Source organism: Pseudopodoces humilis, chromosome 20, assembly GCF_049639895.1.
Source record: "Pseudopodoces humilis isolate 2021_Gansu_Grassland_sample_001 chromosome 20, ASM4963989v1, whole genome shotgun sequence".
NCBI classification, from domain to species: Eukaryota; Metazoa; Chordata; class Aves; order Passeriformes; family Paridae; genus Pseudopodoces; species Pseudopodoces humilis.
In genome coordinates this window covers 2,707,168-2,726,564 of record NC_142219.1, presented here as the reverse complement: position 1 = coordinate 2,726,564, position 19,397 = coordinate 2,707,168, and the positions used below count along the sequence as shown (strand labels likewise).

The 19,397-nt window shown below is 41.5% G+C and overlaps 1 protein-coding gene across 2 annotated transcripts in view; it reads left to right on the top strand.

Annotated features, from left to right (window-relative positions):
* Positions 1-17,551, top strand: part of IFT81 (intraflagellar transport 81) — a 37,132-nt gene extending 19,581 nt beyond the window's left edge. For both annotated transcript variants that reach the window (XM_005524261.3, XM_088064962.1), the window contains 8 exons: positions 6,827-6,976; positions 7,903-8,031; positions 9,133-9,222; positions 10,154-10,240; positions 11,531-11,602; positions 11,706-11,791; positions 15,229-15,274; positions 16,177-17,551. In XM_005524261.3, the coding sequence (XP_005524318.2) occupies positions 6,827-6,976; positions 7,903-8,031; positions 9,133-9,222; positions 10,154-10,240; positions 11,531-11,602; positions 11,706-11,791; positions 15,229-15,274; positions 16,177-16,359 (843 nt within the window). In that variant the 3' untranslated portion in view covers positions 16,360-17,551. The remainder of the gene's footprint in view (positions 1-6,826; positions 6,977-7,902; positions 8,032-9,132; positions 9,223-10,153; positions 10,241-11,530; positions 11,603-11,705; positions 11,792-15,228; positions 15,275-16,176) is intronic.
* The last annotated feature ends 1,846 nt before the right edge of the window (positions 17,552-19,397 follow it).

Sequence of the window (19,397 nt, the reverse complement as noted above, 5' to 3'; positions counted from 1 at the left end):
TCATTCTCTCACGCACTGTTTTTGCACTGCCATCACTTAGCCAGGGGCACACACTCTTTGCTTGCTTGTTCTTTGGTTTTGTGCTTTTTTTACATACTACTAAATACAGGGAACGCCCTTTTCAGAAGGAACTCCCTTCCTAATCCCATAGGACGTGGCTGCTCCACAAAATCAGTTACTTTTAAAGGAGTCTGAAAGTGTGGATGAAGAGTTCAGGTGGGAGTAATGGCATGGAGATGTGGAAAATGTTGGTTTCTCTTCCCATCACACACTGTACCCTTTCCCTTGGTAGCAATAATCAGGAACCCACTGCACTAGATTTCTCTCCACTCCAAGGTTTTCAGCTCCAGTGGGCACATTGCTGGAGTCTTTTGACAAGTTTTTAAGCAAAAATAAAAGCAGAAAGCTGACAATTTGTGTTTCATGACATGTGATGGAAAGAAGTGTTTAATTAATCAACAAGAATGTATTACCAAGACAGCAGCATATGTTTTACATTATCTGCACAGGCACTGTAAGGTAAGAAATAATTGTGCCTATTCTTTAGGAGACAAGAAACTGATCCATAGAAATTTGAGGAGAAGTGGGAAGGAAGGAAACCTCATAACCTTGTAAAAGGCTTATTAATGAAAAACTCAGGTTAATTGTCTGACACAAGGAAATGGCTCGAGACAGAAAAAGGACAAGATCTGTTTTGGACATGACCTGCATTCCTTTTGTTCAAATATGTTTTGCTTTTGATTTTTAAAATATTCTCAAGTCTTCATTTTGCAGAGTGAAGGATAAATGACTGAGCAATTTGGAAAAAAACACTGGCTTAAAATCAGAAGTGTTTGTCTTTTCATAAGAAGCATTTCCTGGTTTGTAAAATACTTTCTGCAAGGAAATGTGTACTGGCAAGGAAGCCAATATATAAATCCATGTCCTGTTCATGTTTATTACTTCCTTAGGTGAAGTGCAGTGGTACTCACAGGCACCAGTGCAAAGCAGTAAAAAGGGTGTTTCCTGTGCCTAAAGACTAGGAAAGGATTTGAATTCTTGATGGTTTTTGATCACTTCTGTTTCAAAGGTTACGGTTTCCTCATCTGGAAGGCGGAGACAGTTATATTTAATTCTTTGTAAATGTCTGCTGCCAAAATTACTGCACAGGGCCTTGGTGCTGTAGATTCTGCATCCCCTCAAAGTCCATGGCAAATGCACAGAGCCAGTCCTGCCTCAGAGTGGGGGTGTGAGGAGCCAGGGCTGAGATGAGACAAGGCTGGCAGGGAAGAGGTGATGAAGCAAAAGTGGCATGAGCAGGTTCCCCCTCCCCAGGAAAAGTCTGGGTTCCCCAGTCCCAGCCAACCTCCAGCTGCGGGTTTGTTTCTGGTATGTTCTGCTTTAGGATTTGGATTTTCTGGTTCAGTGCTCTGAGCCCATAGCAAAGGAAATGTTGATTAATGTGGTGGTGAGTCAGTGCTGCAGTTCATGGGGACAGGAGGAGTTTGTCCATTCAACCTTCACACTGACACCTGAGAGCCTCCTTACACTTTCCTTTTCCAGTCACACGTTTGGCATTTAGTTCCTCCATTTTTAAAAAGGCAAAAAAGAGGGGATTTTAACAAATGGCTTTGCTGTCTTAAATTTAAATGGATTTTTTAATCCTATCAAAGTGCTACAGTTAAATCAAAGCCTTATCTTTCTTCTATACCCAACATTTCTAATATTTGCTGTGTCTCATTTTGCTCTGTCCTATTACATCCCATGGCACTCCCAAGACTTGGCAGTGGAAGAATCAGCACCTTCCTAACTCATGCTCCCAAACCAGCATTTGGATCTCCACTTGAGGTGGTTTTAGCCCTTCATTCACCAAAAGGTCAGGTCTGGCTTAGTTTTTTTTAGGTGCTGGTGTTTTGCTTTCTTTCATCATCATGCAAAGCATTCCACTGGGTTTGAGAGGTTGTACACCTGGATAGAACTCAGGAGAAACAGCAGGGAAATAAGCAATTCATTTACATCAAACACAAAAAAGCAGGAATAAATTGTCTGCTTTGGGGATTATGAAATCTTTTTAAGTACTTCAATCAAAGTGCAGTGAGCAGGGGGCACAGTTGGCAGCTCCTCACTGCAGCTGTCAGATCCTGAAAATTGAGGAATCACATGTTGACACTTGGAATGCTGGATGGTTCAATTACAAGTGATCCTAGGTAAAGCTGGGATATTTTTAGCCCTTTACACAGCCCATTGTACTTTCCAGAGTCCAGCACAGGCCCCCAAGAATGCTGAGTTTCCCAACGATTTGGAGTCGTCTCAGAGCTGTGCTGAGCTGCAGGAGTGGGAATTAGTCTGGTTTTGAGAACAGGGCATAGGAAATCCTCTCACTCTGTTCATGGGTGTGTAAGGCTTGCACACACATTTATTTAAGGTGTTTAATATTTTTTCCATGCAAATGCTCATCCATGCCTACCTGTCCCTGGGAAAACATTTCCATTTGCAAATAGAGAAAGCAGTCTCAGACCAAATGTCTTGACACTTTTCCTCAAAAACTGTTGATCCACCTGAGTCTGCCAGATTTTTGCTGTGGGAAATTCCCTGTCACCTGAACCAAACATATTCAGAGATCAGGGAAATCTCCCAGAGCCGAACACTCCCTGCCATGGATAAATCCTGGATCTCATTGATCTGTGTATCTTCCCTGAGCAGTGACAACGGGTTTTCATTATAAATATTTGGATTGATTCAAAGTATTAGTAATGACTGCTTTAATACTTCTTGCCTGACCAGAAGCAAGCACTCCTGGAAAATGCTAAGGAAGAGTTTTCCTGGCTGAGCTGTGCCATAAGCAGACTGCAGGATACTTTCATTTTATTAGACTGAGGTTCTATTGCTCTTATCTTTTAGAAGCTCGTCCTGTGTCTGAGTTATTAACTCTGTCCAACACTGGTTGTACTAGCTTAAATTTAGAGCCTCTTAAGAAAAAAATATGGAAAACCTGTCATGTTCAGGAACTTTTCTTAACTGAATTTTAATACTTTGGACAGTCTGTATCCCATTAATTAGTCTAGTTAGAAATTAAAACATCTGTTCCTCAGCTCTTAATGAAAATAGATATAGTCAGCTAAGATTTTCTGCAGTTATTGTGCTTATGCAAATAATTTTCTTAACTAATTTTTTTATTTGGAACCTTGTTTAGTTATGTGTTTCATAAAAAAACACTTTTTTTGCAATTAATACTTTATTTTCTGTATTACTTTTGTATGGAGAATATTTTGACTGCAATAACACAATCAAATTGCTACATTAATCCAGAAAATGCCATTTTAAAAGATTAGACTCCAAAGTGAGTGATTTATCTGGGATTTTTCTTTGGAGAAAACAAGCTTTATCCATATTCTCTTTTAATGATAATCTTGGAATAAAAACCTTGTGAAAACTTCTCCTGGGGCAAATGTGAGGCTAAAGGAGACAAGGTGAGGAGCTTGTAGTGAAAAGCCAAGGCTGCATAGGGGAGCTGGGCTCTGGTCCCAGTTGTGACCACAGAGGGCACGTGGTCACCAGGCTGGTGTCCTTTCCTGGAGGGGGATAACCTGCCAGGCTCTGGATGCCCCTGGAGAAGCCATTTCAACATCCCTGACTGGATTTTTATTTAGAACTGTAGAAGTAATTCCTTCTCTAAGTGTGGAGAGACTGAATCTGGTGATACCAACTTCTTCCAGATTCTAATAAATGGAGAAGCATAAAGTAGGGGCATTGCTGGATTCTTCCAATAAAAATGGAGCATAATCCAGGAAATCTGCCCAGGGATGGTGCATACCTGTGTTACATGAGAAACCAAAGTCCTGTTTTCATTCACTGTGTTCCATAATCTGCATTCCATGCTTGTTATGTTACAGTCACCCATAAAAATAGCCAAGTGAAAAGGCAGAATCTTTGTTTTCCCTTGGATGTTTTTTGTGTCTCCAGGGGCTCTGACTCGGCTCACATGGGCTCCAGGCTGGTTTGCTTCCACTGCTCCCTTAGTGCCAGCACTTGGTTCTTGTCCAGTCATTTAATCTTTGAAGCTGAAATAACTGCTTGTGTTAAATTGCTTAAGAAAGAAAAGCTACTGGTGGACATGGCCTTGACTGGAACATCTCTGCACTGGCAGATCCATGGGAATTCCACAGGATGAGCCTGCTGAGTTTGGACACAGGGAGCAGTTGCCTTGGTCTGTGGGAAAATGCTGCTGCTCAGAAGTGGATTCCTTTGGTTACTTAACTTGAAAGTGATGTGGCCAAACAATGTTATTTCTCTGTGAATTATTCAAATTATTGAGAAGACCTTTCACCACAGTAAAATGCAGTGTTTTGTGGCATTGATTTCTCATGTACACACGAGGTGTATAAAGCCTCAGAAGCAATGCTCACGCAGATGAAGACATTGGTATTTTATATTTTCTTTTAATTTTTGGAAACTTATGGAATGACTCTCAGCTTTTAGGCTGAAGAAACCTAATTTTGCTGTAAGATCCCTACAAGCTGCTGATTTAAGTAGAGTCAAATCTAAGAGCTCCAGCTCAGAACTTGGCCCTGGATCTAAAGGAGTCTTCAGTCAGTGAGATTTTGAGGGGCTAATCTGTGCTGCCCTTGGAGTAAATCAGGTCTTTTGAACATTTTGCCAAATTATAGATTGATTTTCTACACAGATGATCACTTTCCTACTGCTGTTTGTATCTGTTTTACCTTGTTTGCTCCAATAAAAGCTGTGTGAAAGGTTAAGTTTGCTTTAAAAAGCCAGAGATTGTGCTGACATCCACCTCCTAAAAGGAACAGATTTCAGTTGTCACTGTGAGCAACTTGTAGTTCATTTGGGATGAAATTTGTATTATATAGTCCTAAGTTAATCAACTAATAATAGAACAGTGGTGGAATTGGTTCGTTAATCAACAAGATCCTTTGACTTCCATTGTAAAATACATTATGCTTTGAATATTGAATATGCAAATATCCTACCTCCCACTCGAGCTATTTTCAAGACCTTAAAAGTGAAGAGAATTATAGTTTGCTTTTTATCCTGGGATACACTGACAGAAGATCGTTCAGATTTGATAGCTCTGTGTGGTCACATATTAAATTTAATCCTTTACCTCATTCTTTATTATATTCCACTGGTCAAATGAAATGTCCCAAGGATCAAGACAGATGACTGTGCTTCCCTTAGATTTTCCTCATTTGATTGGAGGGATTATATTTATACTTTTGTGATCACTTGGAAATCGCAGAAAGCTTGGTATTGTCTAAGCAATTAAAGGGGGAAAAAAAAGCATAGTATTTTGTATTAATGAAGAGGATGTGATTGAATTTGCTATGAAAAGGAATGAACTTGGTGCTACTGTATTAAATGTGCCAGTAATGAACCAGAGAGTGTGACAGGGGCTCAGGTGACCTTGTGTATCCTTGTCCTGGGTAGTAGCAGGATGTAGGATGTTATACCAAAGCTTCACAGAGGCCAATCTGCATAGAGCACATTGAGTAATTTGTGGGTTTGTTCTTTCACCAAAAACGTTTATAGCTTTTGGCTTTAAAAATAGTTCTGGAGCGTAGCAAGAGAGAGGCAGCTTTGGCCTAGATATTGCACAGGATGGCAGATGAACAGGGTTGATTTCATTGTGGGCATTTTGCCCAGGACACTTTTTATAGAACATACAGTTACTCTGGGGGTTCTTAGCCTGTGGTCACATTGGGGGTTTGGATTTATTCTATAGAAGGAAGAGAGATAATTTCTCAAAAAGAAAAATTAATGTAAATTTTGAAATTTAAGTTATTTTATGTTTGAAGCTCAAACCTGTATCAGTGGGAGTGGGATTAATTTTCCTCCTGGGGCTGCCTGGTCTGTGCTCCCTGCACATGCTGAACGCCTCCTCATCCAGGAGCATTCTGAAGCCTGTTCTTACATCATTTACTCTCATAAATTTTATTTGCTTTCCATCTCTGGATCTGAATGCATTTTTTGAGCTGTGACTGGCGTTTACCTCGTAGCTCTCATGTAAAATCCAAGAATAAGAGCTGAGACTGCACAACAGATGGAAAACGTTAAAGCACAGAAAAATCTTACCTGTTTGTTTCAACCCCTGGTGCTCGTGTTACAAATTGAACACACACGGGTCTCTGTGTAAATTACCTAAGGCTGTTGAACTGTAAGGATTTTTATTATTTTACTCAGTCTTTAAGAAAAATATAAATTCTCCATTGATTTAGATTTTGAGTGAAGTAGATACTGCATTTCTCTGTTTCTGTGTAAGGACTCTGCTTTTATTTTCCTGGGTTTGAAAACTTAGCCAGTGATACCACCTAGGTCTGCAGGAGTCAAGGAAAGAGAACAATTTTTAACTACTGAGAATATTTAAAAAAAAAAAAAAATCTTTTCCCATGTCCTCTTCCCTTCCAATTTTGCTGCTGTCTGTGACCATGTTTTAGCCTGCAGAGCTGGGGCTGTGCAGTGCAGGGCTGGGGCTCTGTTACAAGTGCAAATTACTCTTGCATTAAGTTTTTATTATCCATGACTCCCATAACGTTTTGCAAGGAATATTTACTTTTCCAGCTGTCAGATGGTGGTGAGCAGAAGGGAGTGATATCAGTCCTGCAAATGAGTGAGCTGGGACAGAGAGCAGTGGAGCTGCTTTCCTTGATCTTGCTCAGTGAATGAACACAGAGCTGAAAATAAATAGACCCTGGGAATCCTGCATTCCAGCCCTCTGTTCTAAACACTGCATTTTCAATGTGCAGGACAAAGAGGATAATTACATTTTATGCTGTGGTATGGCTCTGCTTTGCTGTAAGTGAAGTGAGTTGCTGCTCTGTCCCCCCAGTTCAAGCAGTACGTGAGCAAGCTCCGGAGCAAGAACACCTTTTACAAAAAGAAGCGCCTGGAAATCGCAGAAATCACAGCCGAGTACGGGATCCTGCAGAGGACTGAGGAGCTCCTGAGGCAGCGCCACGAGGCCATTCAGCAGCAGTTGGTAACCTGAGCTTGTGCTGCTCCCCCTGCCCTGGGAACAGCCTCAGCATCACAGGGATGCTGCTGGGGTCGTTCTAATGTGCATCACCCTCAGCTCCTGCTGCCCTTGCTGAAGGAGCCACTGGGGTATAAAAGGTATTTTTGTCTGTTGACTCTGAGGCTGCTGTACTTCGTGTCCATCAGGACTGGCCTGCAGCTTCCTTTTAGACTGAGGGGCCTGACCCTGCTTTTTAAAGTCATTGGTAAATCTGTACGAATGCTGCTTAGGGCAAGGCTGGATGCTTAAATTACTTTTTGATATCCATAGATGTAGTCAGGGCTTAGAGAATGACCAACAGCAAATAGGATCCAAGTTACTGCTGTAAAATATATAGGAATAGTATTTAAAGAAAGAGTAGGCAAGAAGGAAACATTCTATCCCCAGGATATGTAGAAGAAAATATGTTTAAAGTTAAAACTGGATGAATCTTCCCTAAGCCAGAACAGCAGCAGAAGGATTTCTGCTCTGGATAACTGTAAGCATCCCAAATGCAGGAACACTCTGTGGTATTTTCTTTCAATCCCTGTATTCTCATTACCAAAATAATTAGCTGCATCTTCTGATCAAGCAGACAGATTTTACACATTAAACTTCTTCAGAGCCTGACCTCCAGCCCACTTCACTCTGTGGAAACTCTCTGTTCACTTCATTGAGCACTGGATGACCAAATATTGTATTTACAGAGGGTTTTTATTGTCCTGCTGTTCAGGCATGAGATAAAAATCTACTTTTCTAGAAGCTAGATTAATTATAATAAATTGATTAATAAAATAAATTAATTACAGTACTTACCCTTTTCACTTCTTCACAATATTTGGCTCCAAGAAGGAATTTGCTGTTTCTTGGTTAATGGACTCACATTCAGCATTTATTGTTTGTGTCTGCAGCAAGCAATTGAGGAGAAGAAAGGAATCTCTGGATACAGCTACACCCAGGAGGAGCTGGAAAGAGTCTCTGCAGTGAAGAGTGAAATGGATGAAGTGAAAGGGCAGACATTAGACAACATGTCTGAAATGGTGATTTTTGTCTTAAACTATTGCATTTCCTCAGCATGTAAAACCCAATTTAATGCTTTTGTTTGGGCTTATAATTTTCCTTTAACATGTGTTTATACATATATATATAAATATTTCTAAAAAATACATCTGCAAAGATAATCTTGACAAAGTTTACTAAAATGTGCATTTCTTTAAAATCCTACAGATAAACCCTTCTTTTCTCCTCTTCAGAAACTTTAAGGATATCAAATATTCTTGTCTTTGATTTTTTACCTTTTTTTGGTTTCTTATTTATTCTTATTTGACACATTATTTGAAAGAGATGAATGGTTTGAATCTGTAATGGAGACTTTTCCTAAAATGTTTGTAAATCACTGGAGTTAAACATTTGTTGAAAAGATACTTGATATGCTTACAGAGCTAAATAGCTTGTCTTTATAGCCTGATTTTCAATTGCCCTTAGAACTGTCATGTTTTAATTTACCTGCCCACATAGCCATAGAAGCAAGAAAGAACTTGAATTTCTAATTTAAAAATATGATAAGAGAGCAAAAAATAACAAAATAGCATCTTTTTAACTCATTAGGGCACTTTTAAAATGAAAAGGTGTCACTGAAATAGAATTACTCTATAACAGAAAGCTGGATGCATTTTGAATTTTCAGTCTAAATATATCAGAGTAACTCAGTTTTAGCATTTTCAAGCTTTATTTAACCTATGCAAGTGTATTTGTTTTCTGAAGGCTTTCTTCCTTTCTCTGAGCCCCCTCTGTGCATCCTCTTCATCTTCCCTACTCCTTCAGCTCTTTGGTGTCTGGCACATGGGCAGTGCCCTGGACTTCTTTGGGATGTTCTCAGTTGGAACAATGGGAGCAGAATTTGCCTCATTTGTGGGCATGATCCCACTGCTCCCACAATGATCCCACAATGGGAGCCATCCCCCAGATGGGCTCTTTCCCTTTCTCAATTAGGCCTGAACTTCAGTTGTATAATTAAGGTTTCATCAGACATTTTTTTTTTCCATGTTTTGGTTTACTTCCCTTTTTTTTCACATTCCTAATTACGTAAATGTACAATTAGGGTCCTAAAGGTAATGAATATTATTTTGTCCCTTTCTCAGGTGAAAAAACTGAACGCCATGGTGGCAGAGAAGAAGGCAAGCCTTGCTCCTGTCATCAAAGAGCTGAGGCAGCTGCGCCAGAACTGCCAGGTTTGTAGAAAAACTCCTCTCTGTCTGTATAAATCGAGTCAAACCCACAAAAAAATCCAATTTACAGATCTCTGAAGAGCTTTACAAGGACATGATCAACTCTGAGGGAAAGCTGGAAATAGCAGAATGTGTCAACAGCGTTTGCAGAAGGCAACGTGCTAAAGGTTGGGATTTGTAAAAGCTGACAGTGCAGGCACAAAATTCAGTCCTTTATAGCAATTTTAAAAATCACTACATCAGGGGAAAAATGTGAAAAGTCATAGTTCAAACCCAAAGCAAGGTTAGTTTCAGATTAGTTGCAAAGCTATTTCTGTATCTCAGCACTGGTGATCCCAACCAAAGCTGTCCTTTTTAGTGGATTGCAGAAAACTTCTCATCCAAGTGTTGGCTACATTGATCTAATTCCTGCTTTAGTCTGTGGCACTGACAAATTTGTCCATTTGTTCTCAAAATTTTATAGAGAGCTGGGAAGAAAAAAAGTCTTTTGGTTCTACAGCTGCCATAAGTTGGCTCATTACCATGGAATTAAATAAACTGATGCATTTATCTGTCAATGAAATTTCCATAAAACCTACTTTTAATGCTTCCATTCAAAGTGTCAGCAGATGAAATCCAGCGAAGGGGTTGATTGTGCACGACTGGAAATCTGGCTTTTCCTAGGGAGCACTTATATTGATCCTTTCTTAATGTCTATTTTTATAATTATTTGTTCTTTCTTCTTGCAAACACAGCCTCATTTCCCTGGCAGGGTACAGAGGGAGTTTCCTTCTCTCTGATCCCCAGAATGGGAGGGGGTTGGTGGCTTCCCTGTGTAACCACAGCCAGCGAGGCTCACACCCCTGAGCGTGCCACGAGCTGGGGCTGGTGTGTGAGGGGCCTGAGTGTCACGTGCCAGTCAAAGAAACGTTTCACTTTTGCTCTTTTCACCAAGGAATTAACTCAAGAATGTGATGAGAAGAAAATCCAGTATGACAGCTGTGCAGCCGGCTTGGAGACCAATCGCTCGGAGCTGGAGCAGGTGAGGTGGGGCTGGCTCCTGCAGGTGGAGAAATGCTGTGGTACAGTTTCCATGCCCTCCCTCAGGATGTGGAAAGTACAAATCCAGTGAGAGAGTCAGTGTGACCCACAGGTCATGCCTGAAGCTGCTGTGTGGGGTAGGTGCAGTCACACAGGTCCCGAACTACAACACATGGACTCAGGGTGTTTCATCCAGCTCTGATCAGCAGGGATCTGCCAGGAATCCTGCTGCCCTGGACAGTTTCTGTTGGGGAAGAATTTGACCATAAAATAAAGATTAATTGATCAAGACAAGTCTTTACATGCAGTTAGCAGTTTCACTGCATTAGCAACAAATTTAATGGATAATTAATGACTGAAACTGGTGGTGAGGAGACTTCATTAAATGGAACTGGCTTGTATTCCTGCTTTGTCTCACTCCATCACTCCTGTGAATTTTGACTGGGCTTGGTTTCTCAAGTCCTCACCCTCAAAAGAATATACTGCAAGATAAAGAGGGAGTAGTGTGGGTGGATATATAGACAGTTATTTTCCTGCTCTAAAGGTTCCTGTGTAGGGTCCTTCATACTGGATGGACCTGGTATGAAATGGACCTACCAAAGGAACTATTTTGCAGCAGCGATCGAGGCATTTCTTCTTGGCAGACAACTCTTAGTCATTTTCTACCACGTGGTGACAATCACATCCACTGACTGAGCTGGACATGAGCTGAACTGTAGAATTCAGTTTTCCAGCTGATGGTCTGAAAATCACACAGTGACAGAGCTGCAATTGCTGTGCAGCCTGGAATGTGTACAGGAATTCCATTGGGATCATGAGGTTTTTTGGGAATGGACCATTTAGAGATGGGAGCAAGCCACTATCTCCAGACTCCTCCATATAATTATTGATTGGTGATTAACATACTGTCAGCATGTCTGTAGCTTCTAGCATGCACTTTGCAGATGTGTTACAGGAAATGCTTTTTCACAGCTGTGCCTGGCACTTCAGATGTGCTGAGGAACAGGAGTCTTGGCAGCACTGCTGAAGTGTCTCTTAGAAGTCAGGCATTAATAAAAACCTGTTAACAGCCATTTTGCATCTCTGACTGTGACTGAAACTGCAAATCTAAAACCACTCAGTTGTCTTTCACTCTTTAAAAGAGACTTGTGAGAAGCCCAAATTGTATAAACATTTGAGAAATTATCCATTCAGGATTATTATTAACTCTCATGGTTTATATGGCAACACAGGGCATCTCCTGGGAACTTGCAGTCACCATGTCCTTTGGAATTTTACTCTTTTCCTACAGGAAGTGAAAGGGCTTCTTGAGGAGTGTGCCCAGGAAGAGAGCAACTACCGTTACATTAACTGCATGAAAAGGGTGAGAGCACAAATTGTTCAAAATGGCCATTATAATACCTACACCCATCCATATATTTAAATGATATATCATCCATATATTTAAATGATATATTTCTTTTCAGAGCCTGGAGATCCAGCTGCGGCGTGCCAAGGAGGAGATGAAGGCCTACGTGTCCCCAGACCCGCAGGAGCGGCGCAGGGCGGTTCGGTGAGTGGGGCAGGGCGCTCCCCTTGGGAGGATTCTCTCCTCTTGGGGTGACTTGAAGGAGATTCACAAACTGAGGCTGAAGTCAGGAATTTTCTCATTGGCATCTGGGCTGGAAGAGTTCACCTGATAAATTTAGAAGCACTATAGTAATCTAAAAATAAGCATCTCAGATTCCAGCCTATACTGCTTTAAATGTACAAGTTCTGTCAGACATACAGGAGATTTGCACTTCCCATTGGAGATTCTCAGCCCAGGACAGGCTTTAACTGGCAGCTCCACACTCTGAGGATGCTTCTGCACCATCCCATGAACCTCCATCCTCACCCTCAGTTTCATTGACTCCAGTAAAAAAGCCACTTTCTTCATCCCATGACTCTTTTCAGGACCCCTTGCCTTTGACTGACAGGGAGAGAAACAGGAAATACTATAAATTGAGCTGCTGATTATTTTTGGTGTAGTTTTCTATTTTAAATAGAAATTTTTCCTGCCAAAGATGGAAATGTTTTCTGAGAATGAGATATTTCGGATTCACTATCTGTGCTAAGAAGTCTAAATGTTACCATGTGATAGAGATTTTTTACATTTAACTAAGTGTAACTTAACTAAATATTTTTGTAAAAGTATGCTGTTGAAAATTTTGTGTATGTTTAATCTTCCAATACACCGTAAAAGCTAAAACAAAGTTCAGGCAACAGTCAACAAACTGTTTCAAAATTAGGCATCAGGAAAATCCAAAACATTTATAATTTCCAGCTGGTGAAAGTGTCAAAATACCCGAGGTTTATTCTTCATAATTAGTTTTTTGAAGTTTCAGAATATTGCATGAAATGGAAATTCTGTTTTCCAGAAAAGTAAATCTTAGATCCTTAGTGTCAACAAAATAATCTAGCTGGTGTCAGTAGTTTTACAAGGTGGGCTTTGCTTTCCCACCACAGTATTTCTCAGTCACAAAAACATTTATCAAAACAGTTTTAAAATTTGTGTTTGCTCAGTTTTATGGCCATTGATAGAAATGTGAAATTGAAATGTGTCAAACAGTGAGAAAACTCCAGGGATTCTCTCAGGAGAATCCATCAGACTTTTCCTGAAGCCCCTTGCACTGGTAGCAGTGGAGCTGCATCCCCGTGTTCTAGAACAGGAGGCAGAGATCAGCAGGAAAGGAAGGAGCAGAGTAACATCCATCACAGAGACCTCCTGCAAGGATGTGAGGCATGGCAATGTTCAAACACTGTAGTAAAGAGTGTAGGAAAATAAGAGTAAGCAAAGAATCAAAACTACGAACTTTGGGGAGGGAGAAGAGAAGGACGAGGAGAGAGAAGGTGATGGAGGCTGAGAGGGCTTGTGTTCCATCTCATGAAATAATGAAAGGCTGTAGGAAATAAACATTTGTCTAATGAAGGAAAGATGAAACAGCACAATTAAGCAGAAGGCTGAACAGATCAAATCTTAGAGGCGATGTGAATATTCATGAAGATGAGGAGCAGCTGGGGCAGCGGGGTCAGACAGCGGGGAGTGGGAGCTCAGGTTGGTTCACTCCAACTCAAATAGTTGGGAATTGAACATCCAGGATGTGAGGAATCACACGGAGCAGCCATCAGAGGCCAGTGCTGGAATGGAGTATGAGCCCAGCTATGCAATCCCAGGTATTGTGAGGGAATGTGAACAGGCTGTTGCCCCTCTGTGCTGTCCCTGTTTCACTTCCCGACTGTGGAAATTATCCTCCCACAGGCACCAGCCGCAGTCCTGACCTTTCTAAGAGGTCACAGAGCTGTCTCATTTCAATGAGTTACAGCAAAGTTCAATAGAGAGGTCTTAGCAAAATATAAAATGAGACGATTACATTTTTCTCTAGACATCCCTTTAGAACCTGAATGTATTTTTCAGCAAGCGCTGGAATGTAAACGGAGTAAAAATGAACCATAAATAGAATTGCACTTTCCTAACAACGTATTGAACAAAAAATGTCTTAATTCAGACCCTCTTTATTGAATATAAACTCTCTGTTCCGTGGAGTCACTTGTTAGGAATGTGAAAAGTTAATTTTCTTTTCTAAAAATAGAAATTTGTGGGGTTTTTAACAACGTTATTAAGTTACATTCTTTCCAGTCATCATTATAAATAGTAAAGAAAAACTTACTAGGAAAGACATAAAATCTTCTGATGATTACTTTGAAAATTCTACTTTAAAAAAAAAAAGAGGGTGTTCTGGAGGCCAAATGTGTGAGAACATGTGCTGTGTGCCAGGGCAAAGAAGCAGCTTCAGACTCACCTCCAGTTGGGTGAGGAGTGCTGGGGTCAGTGGGACAGCACAGCACCTGGAGCAGCCTCAGCACAGCTCTGATCTGTTCTGCCTGGAATTGTCCAAGAGCAAGAGATCCTAAAGTGATCCTGCTCCATTCCTGTGGGGGCAGGACCAGCTGGCCCCAGGCCCAAGTGCTCCAGTCAAAGTCCTGGAGTGCTTGGGAGAAAGGGAAGGAATAAGGGAACACGGTGCTTTGGGTCCACACAGCTGCTCTCACACTCCAGGAAACCTTCAGGCCCTGGCATTTCTTTCTGGAAATTAAGATTTCTGTACTCAGAGGCCTTCTACCCTAAGCACTTTGGAAAGCTCTTTAAATGAGCTGGATTATTTTGAATTCCACTAGCTGACTCTCACACCAGAAAAATTGAATAATTACACACAAAATATAATTGATTTTTTTTTTCCAAGTGGCTCAGTGCACAGTTTTTTTTCCTATTGTCACATTTCAGAAAAGCTAAAGTCCCTGTGCTGTCTGTGGACAGTGCTGTTACGGTTTACATATTTTACTGTCAGGGCTGATGTGGCCACTTGGTACAGACAGAGGTGGCCAGGCAGGGCTTACTTCAGCCTGTACTTAGGCCCCAAAATGTGAGGGCTGTTTTCTGGGAGAGGAACATGCAGCATTGCCACTGCACTCACTGGACTTGTGAGGCCTGGGCTGAAATGCCATTATCCCTCATTCCTGGACTTTCCCTCTCATTCCAACACTGGACTCACAGCAGTTAAGGGCTGTGGGTCTGTAAACTCTGATGAGTGAGTACGAATGAGGCTGTGGCTCCCCTCGGCATGTCAGCAGGATGAATTAATTACAAAAAGGATCAGGATCTCATCTGCGTGGTCTCATTGCTGCCCTCAGGCTGGAAGGAACAGTGACCATGCCTGCCTCAAAAATGTAAGAGACAGCCAGTATCACTTTTCCCAGCTGTACAGCTGAGACAAAGAGATCTGATCCTTCATATCATTGAATCCTTCATATCATTGAATCAAGGGATTCAATGTCCAATGACAAAAACATTTCCTCTTCTATCTCATTTATGAACATCCCAATACTTCCATAATTTTCTATGTTTGCATGATTATTCTGTCCCGTTACATAGAAGCAAATGATGATAAAACCATTTTATGTTTCTTTTAGAGAACAGTATACACGAATAATTCTTGAACAAGAAAACCTTGGGAAGGTAAGAATGAGGCTTTTACCTTGTACAGCCATTGTACAGTTTGTATTTCTGTGGGGCTTATTCCCAAAGGCTGTAAAAAGCATTGTGCAGCCTACAAAGAAAATTCCATCACTGCTGGCATTGGTAATTAATACCCTGGAAAAGGATCCTGCTCCCTCCTCAGGGCTTGATTTCCTGCAGGGAATAGCACGAGCTGCTGTAAGGGATAGGCAGACAGCTCAATGTGACAGCACATTCCCTGAAAACCATTTGGATAAGACCCTGCAACAGGGGCATAAGGAACTGTGCCAGCTCAGATTTTCTGTTGTATATAAAGCAACCTGTTGAAGACAATAAATTCTGAGCCTGTCACCCTTATCACTGCTGCTAAAGGCCAGGGGATCAACGGTGTCAGACAAAAGCAGTTGTCCAGTTTTAATCTTGTCTGAAGCTCAGATCAGCAGGGACGAGGCTGGGCTTAGCAAGTCACACCAAACAGGTTTTATTAATTTCCTTCTCTTAGTCAGTCTGAGTGATTTTTACAGGTCTGGGCTGCCTCCGTTAATAATCAGGATGGAGTTTAATTGTCAGACATTGATTTCATGTGAAAGTATCATGATATGAATCCATTGCCAGTTGCACCTTGATACTGCAAGAGCTCTGCATGGAAATGATGTCAGATTTTTAGCATAAGTTCTCAGATGGATAAGACTAATATTTAAACAGTTAAAAACCATGGAAATAGTTGTCAATCCATACAAAGATCCTAGTCCCAGGTGTTAATGCCTTTAGCACTTGCAGGGAGTGCTGTCAGTGTGAACAAAACAATATTTCCATAGCATACAAAAATCTCTGTCATTCCAAGCTGCTTATGTGAGCAACTTCTGTGGTGTAGAAATCTGATATTTCTGTATTTTTAACAGAAACTACGAGAGAAACAGAAAGTTGTACGGGAAAGTCACGGGCTGAATATGAAGCAAATGAAAATGTGGCAGGACTTCGAGCAATTAATGGAATGTAAGAGAGATTGTTTTCTGAAACAACAAAATCAAGCAGCCATTGGCCAGATCATTCAGGAAGGAGGTAAAGATAGACTTGTGTTATGAATTCTTCCTCATGATACCCACATGAAGTAGGAGGACTCTTGTTAAATACTGTTGCTTTCATCAATTCTGCAATTTTTATACATGGTTTGGTTTTGGTGCATAAACAGAGAGAGCAAAGACCCCCTCTGGAAGCTTTTGCTCCACTGTTTCAGTGACAATGTGCCATGGTTGGAAGTTGTTGGGAGGGCTGCACTGGGATGAACCTGCTCGTAAATCCGTGTTTGATGAGGCCAGGAATGGCACGCATCTGTAGGGAGATCAAAGGGAAACAAATCCTTCTGCAGGGTCACAGAAAACTCCCGTAATTGCTCTGCCTCTCATTCTCTATCGATAAGGTTACATTTTTGCAGGGCCTGTGACTTGATGTTGTATAATTGTGGCCCTCCTGGCTTGGCCCTGTTGTCCCTATTGTCCTTACCCAGCCAGTGTGGCAGCAGGAGCGGGGCCGCTGTCGGCCTGGCCCCAATGCTCCTGGTCATTCTTTCCTTGCACAGTCGGGCTCAGCTGATTGCCTGGAGAACAATCACTTGGATTCAGAGCTTTTTCCTTTATCTTTTGCTGTTGCTGTTTTTTACAGAAGTTTTTTTCTTGCACATTTACCTCCTTTATATTTTCTGAGTTGCCGGTGTGAAAATGCACAGGGAGCTCAGCTGAAGCTTTCCCAAGGGAGGAGTTTTGAGCTGTTTTGTCTGCACGGTGCAATTCCAAAGGGATTACACACCCAAAGAGGGTCATCCCAGGGCTGAAGGTTATCCATGGGTGTAGATATGGCCCAGAGGTTCTTGCATCTGGCCTGGAGTGCAGCTGTCCCAGCCCTCCGAGGTGCCCCAGGGCTGAGCCAGGGGCACAGGGATGGAGGTGAGGACTGAGTGTCCCTCACATGTCACCATTCCTGTTGAGCAGCTCCTGGGCCCTGTCACAGATCAGCAGCACAGAGAGAATTCTGTGGGACCAGAACTCCTGCTGTTCTCCTTTGGCTTACTGGATTCCTAGATAGGTTGGTGGGGTTTTTTATAGTTTTTCCTGCCTGAAGTAGAGTGTCTTTTTTCACGATATAAAAAAAGTAATTTTGCTTTCTTTGATACCTAACTATGAGATCTTCTGCTGGTTTCTATATCCAGACAGTATGGTAATTATAGAGTTCCTGGTTTGTCTTTGCATTAAATATATTTGTTAACAGGACTAAAATAAAAGCTGGCAAAACTACATTTTGACTGTATGGTATTCTTCTTTTTTACATTTTTTAGGTGAAAGAAGGAAATTGTTGGTGGCTGGGCCACAGGAAAAATAGGTTCTTTAATGACATTTATTTGAGAAGCTTCCAAAGGGCTCACAGTGTTAGGAGTGGGTCTCAGATCCCCAGATCCCAGGACATCCTCCTGCCAGCCCTCCCACACTGCCAAATAGCTGGAGATAGTTTTTCCCAACAGCTGCACACTGACCCTTGCCAGGCCAGGGAGAAGAGCAGGGTACCCCTGGCACAGGGTGGAAGGAAGGCACAGGCACAGGTAGAGCTGTGCCACCACCTGAGCTGATTGCTGCAGGATTTAGTGAGGCAGGGAAGGAATCTCTGGCAGGGAGAAGCTCAGGAAAGGCCAGGCTGTGTGGGGTGGGCACAGTCATCTCCAGAGTGCTCCTGGGTGCTCTGTGCCTCCTGCCTTGTGCCATCATTCCCACACAGCACCTGAACAGGGCTGCAGAGCTGGAAAAGCCACGACAGTCCCATTCCTGGACTTCCAATGGAGGCGTTTGCTGAAGGCTTGACAGCAATAGTAAAATAACACAGACAAGGAGATGTGAGACATGGGATAATCACCAAAAATGGACATTTAGGTTACTTAGGAATCAGCCTGTGGTTCAGAGTCACTAGACAGGGCAGGGAGAAAGGAGATTTCATAGACTTGAAGTCAAAATTTTTAACCAAACCTTAGAAATCCTATTTGACTGGACCATTTACACCAAGATGTATGACAGGGATTACCCTGCAGCCCAGGAAAAAGCAATGCCTTGGAAATTCACAGCAATGATGTGGGGTAAGACTGAGCACAATAATTTTCTGGTTTTATGTTCAGTTACCCTAAAAATAGTTCATCTTTCTTCCTTATAAAAACAGTTTATTGCTAGTTACTCAAAGATGACGTGATTGTTGTTCTGATCTGATTAGTGCTCTGTCATTTGTGCTGCACCAGGAAAGGGCACACAGATTACACACTGCAGCAGCAGCAGCAAAATGACTTTCTGAGATGAAGCAGAAAATCATAATAACTGTTATCAAAGGAAAATTGGAAAAACTCAAACACTATTTTTAGCTTTTTATACAAGTGGACATTTAATAAATGCAGCTTTAATGGATTCTGTTCACTGGCTTTTCTACCTAGTTCAGGATTTGATGGGAGCATTCAAAAATCTTCAAATTTTACAGTTTTATCTTCCTATCTTGCAACAAAAAGCTAACTTCTCAGTTTTTTACTTTGTTATTATTAATAGACTGGCTGGTTAATAAGATTAAACATCCCATATTGCAAAATACTTGCATTTCTATTGGGAAAGTGTAAATAAATAGAGAATTTAGGTAAATTTGGGGCAGCAGCACTTATCAAATTTATCCCAGCTGGAACACTGATCTGAGCAGTCACATGAGCAGCAGCTCACTATGTTTCCAAAGGCTTCTTCTTATCCCTATCCAGAACTGGATGAGGAGCCATCCCAGCTATAAAATTACTGTAATATTCTGCAGCTTTGGGGGATTTAGTGCTGTTGATTTCAGCTGTCCTTGGAGCTACAGCAAGATCCACATGGACCCAAGAGATGAAACAGTTCAGGCATCAGAAACAGGCATGAGAAAGCAGCACATCCACTGTTTTATGGGAACAGCCATTTACTATTGGGGTATCAGATAATTTGGTTTATTTATTTGTACCATCTTACTTCCATTTGACCTATAATAACTAAAATGGATGTTATGTTTGCTACCCAAATCTAGGATTGCCTATTTTCACCTCTTTACTCTCATGGAGATTACTACTGAGGATGTCACA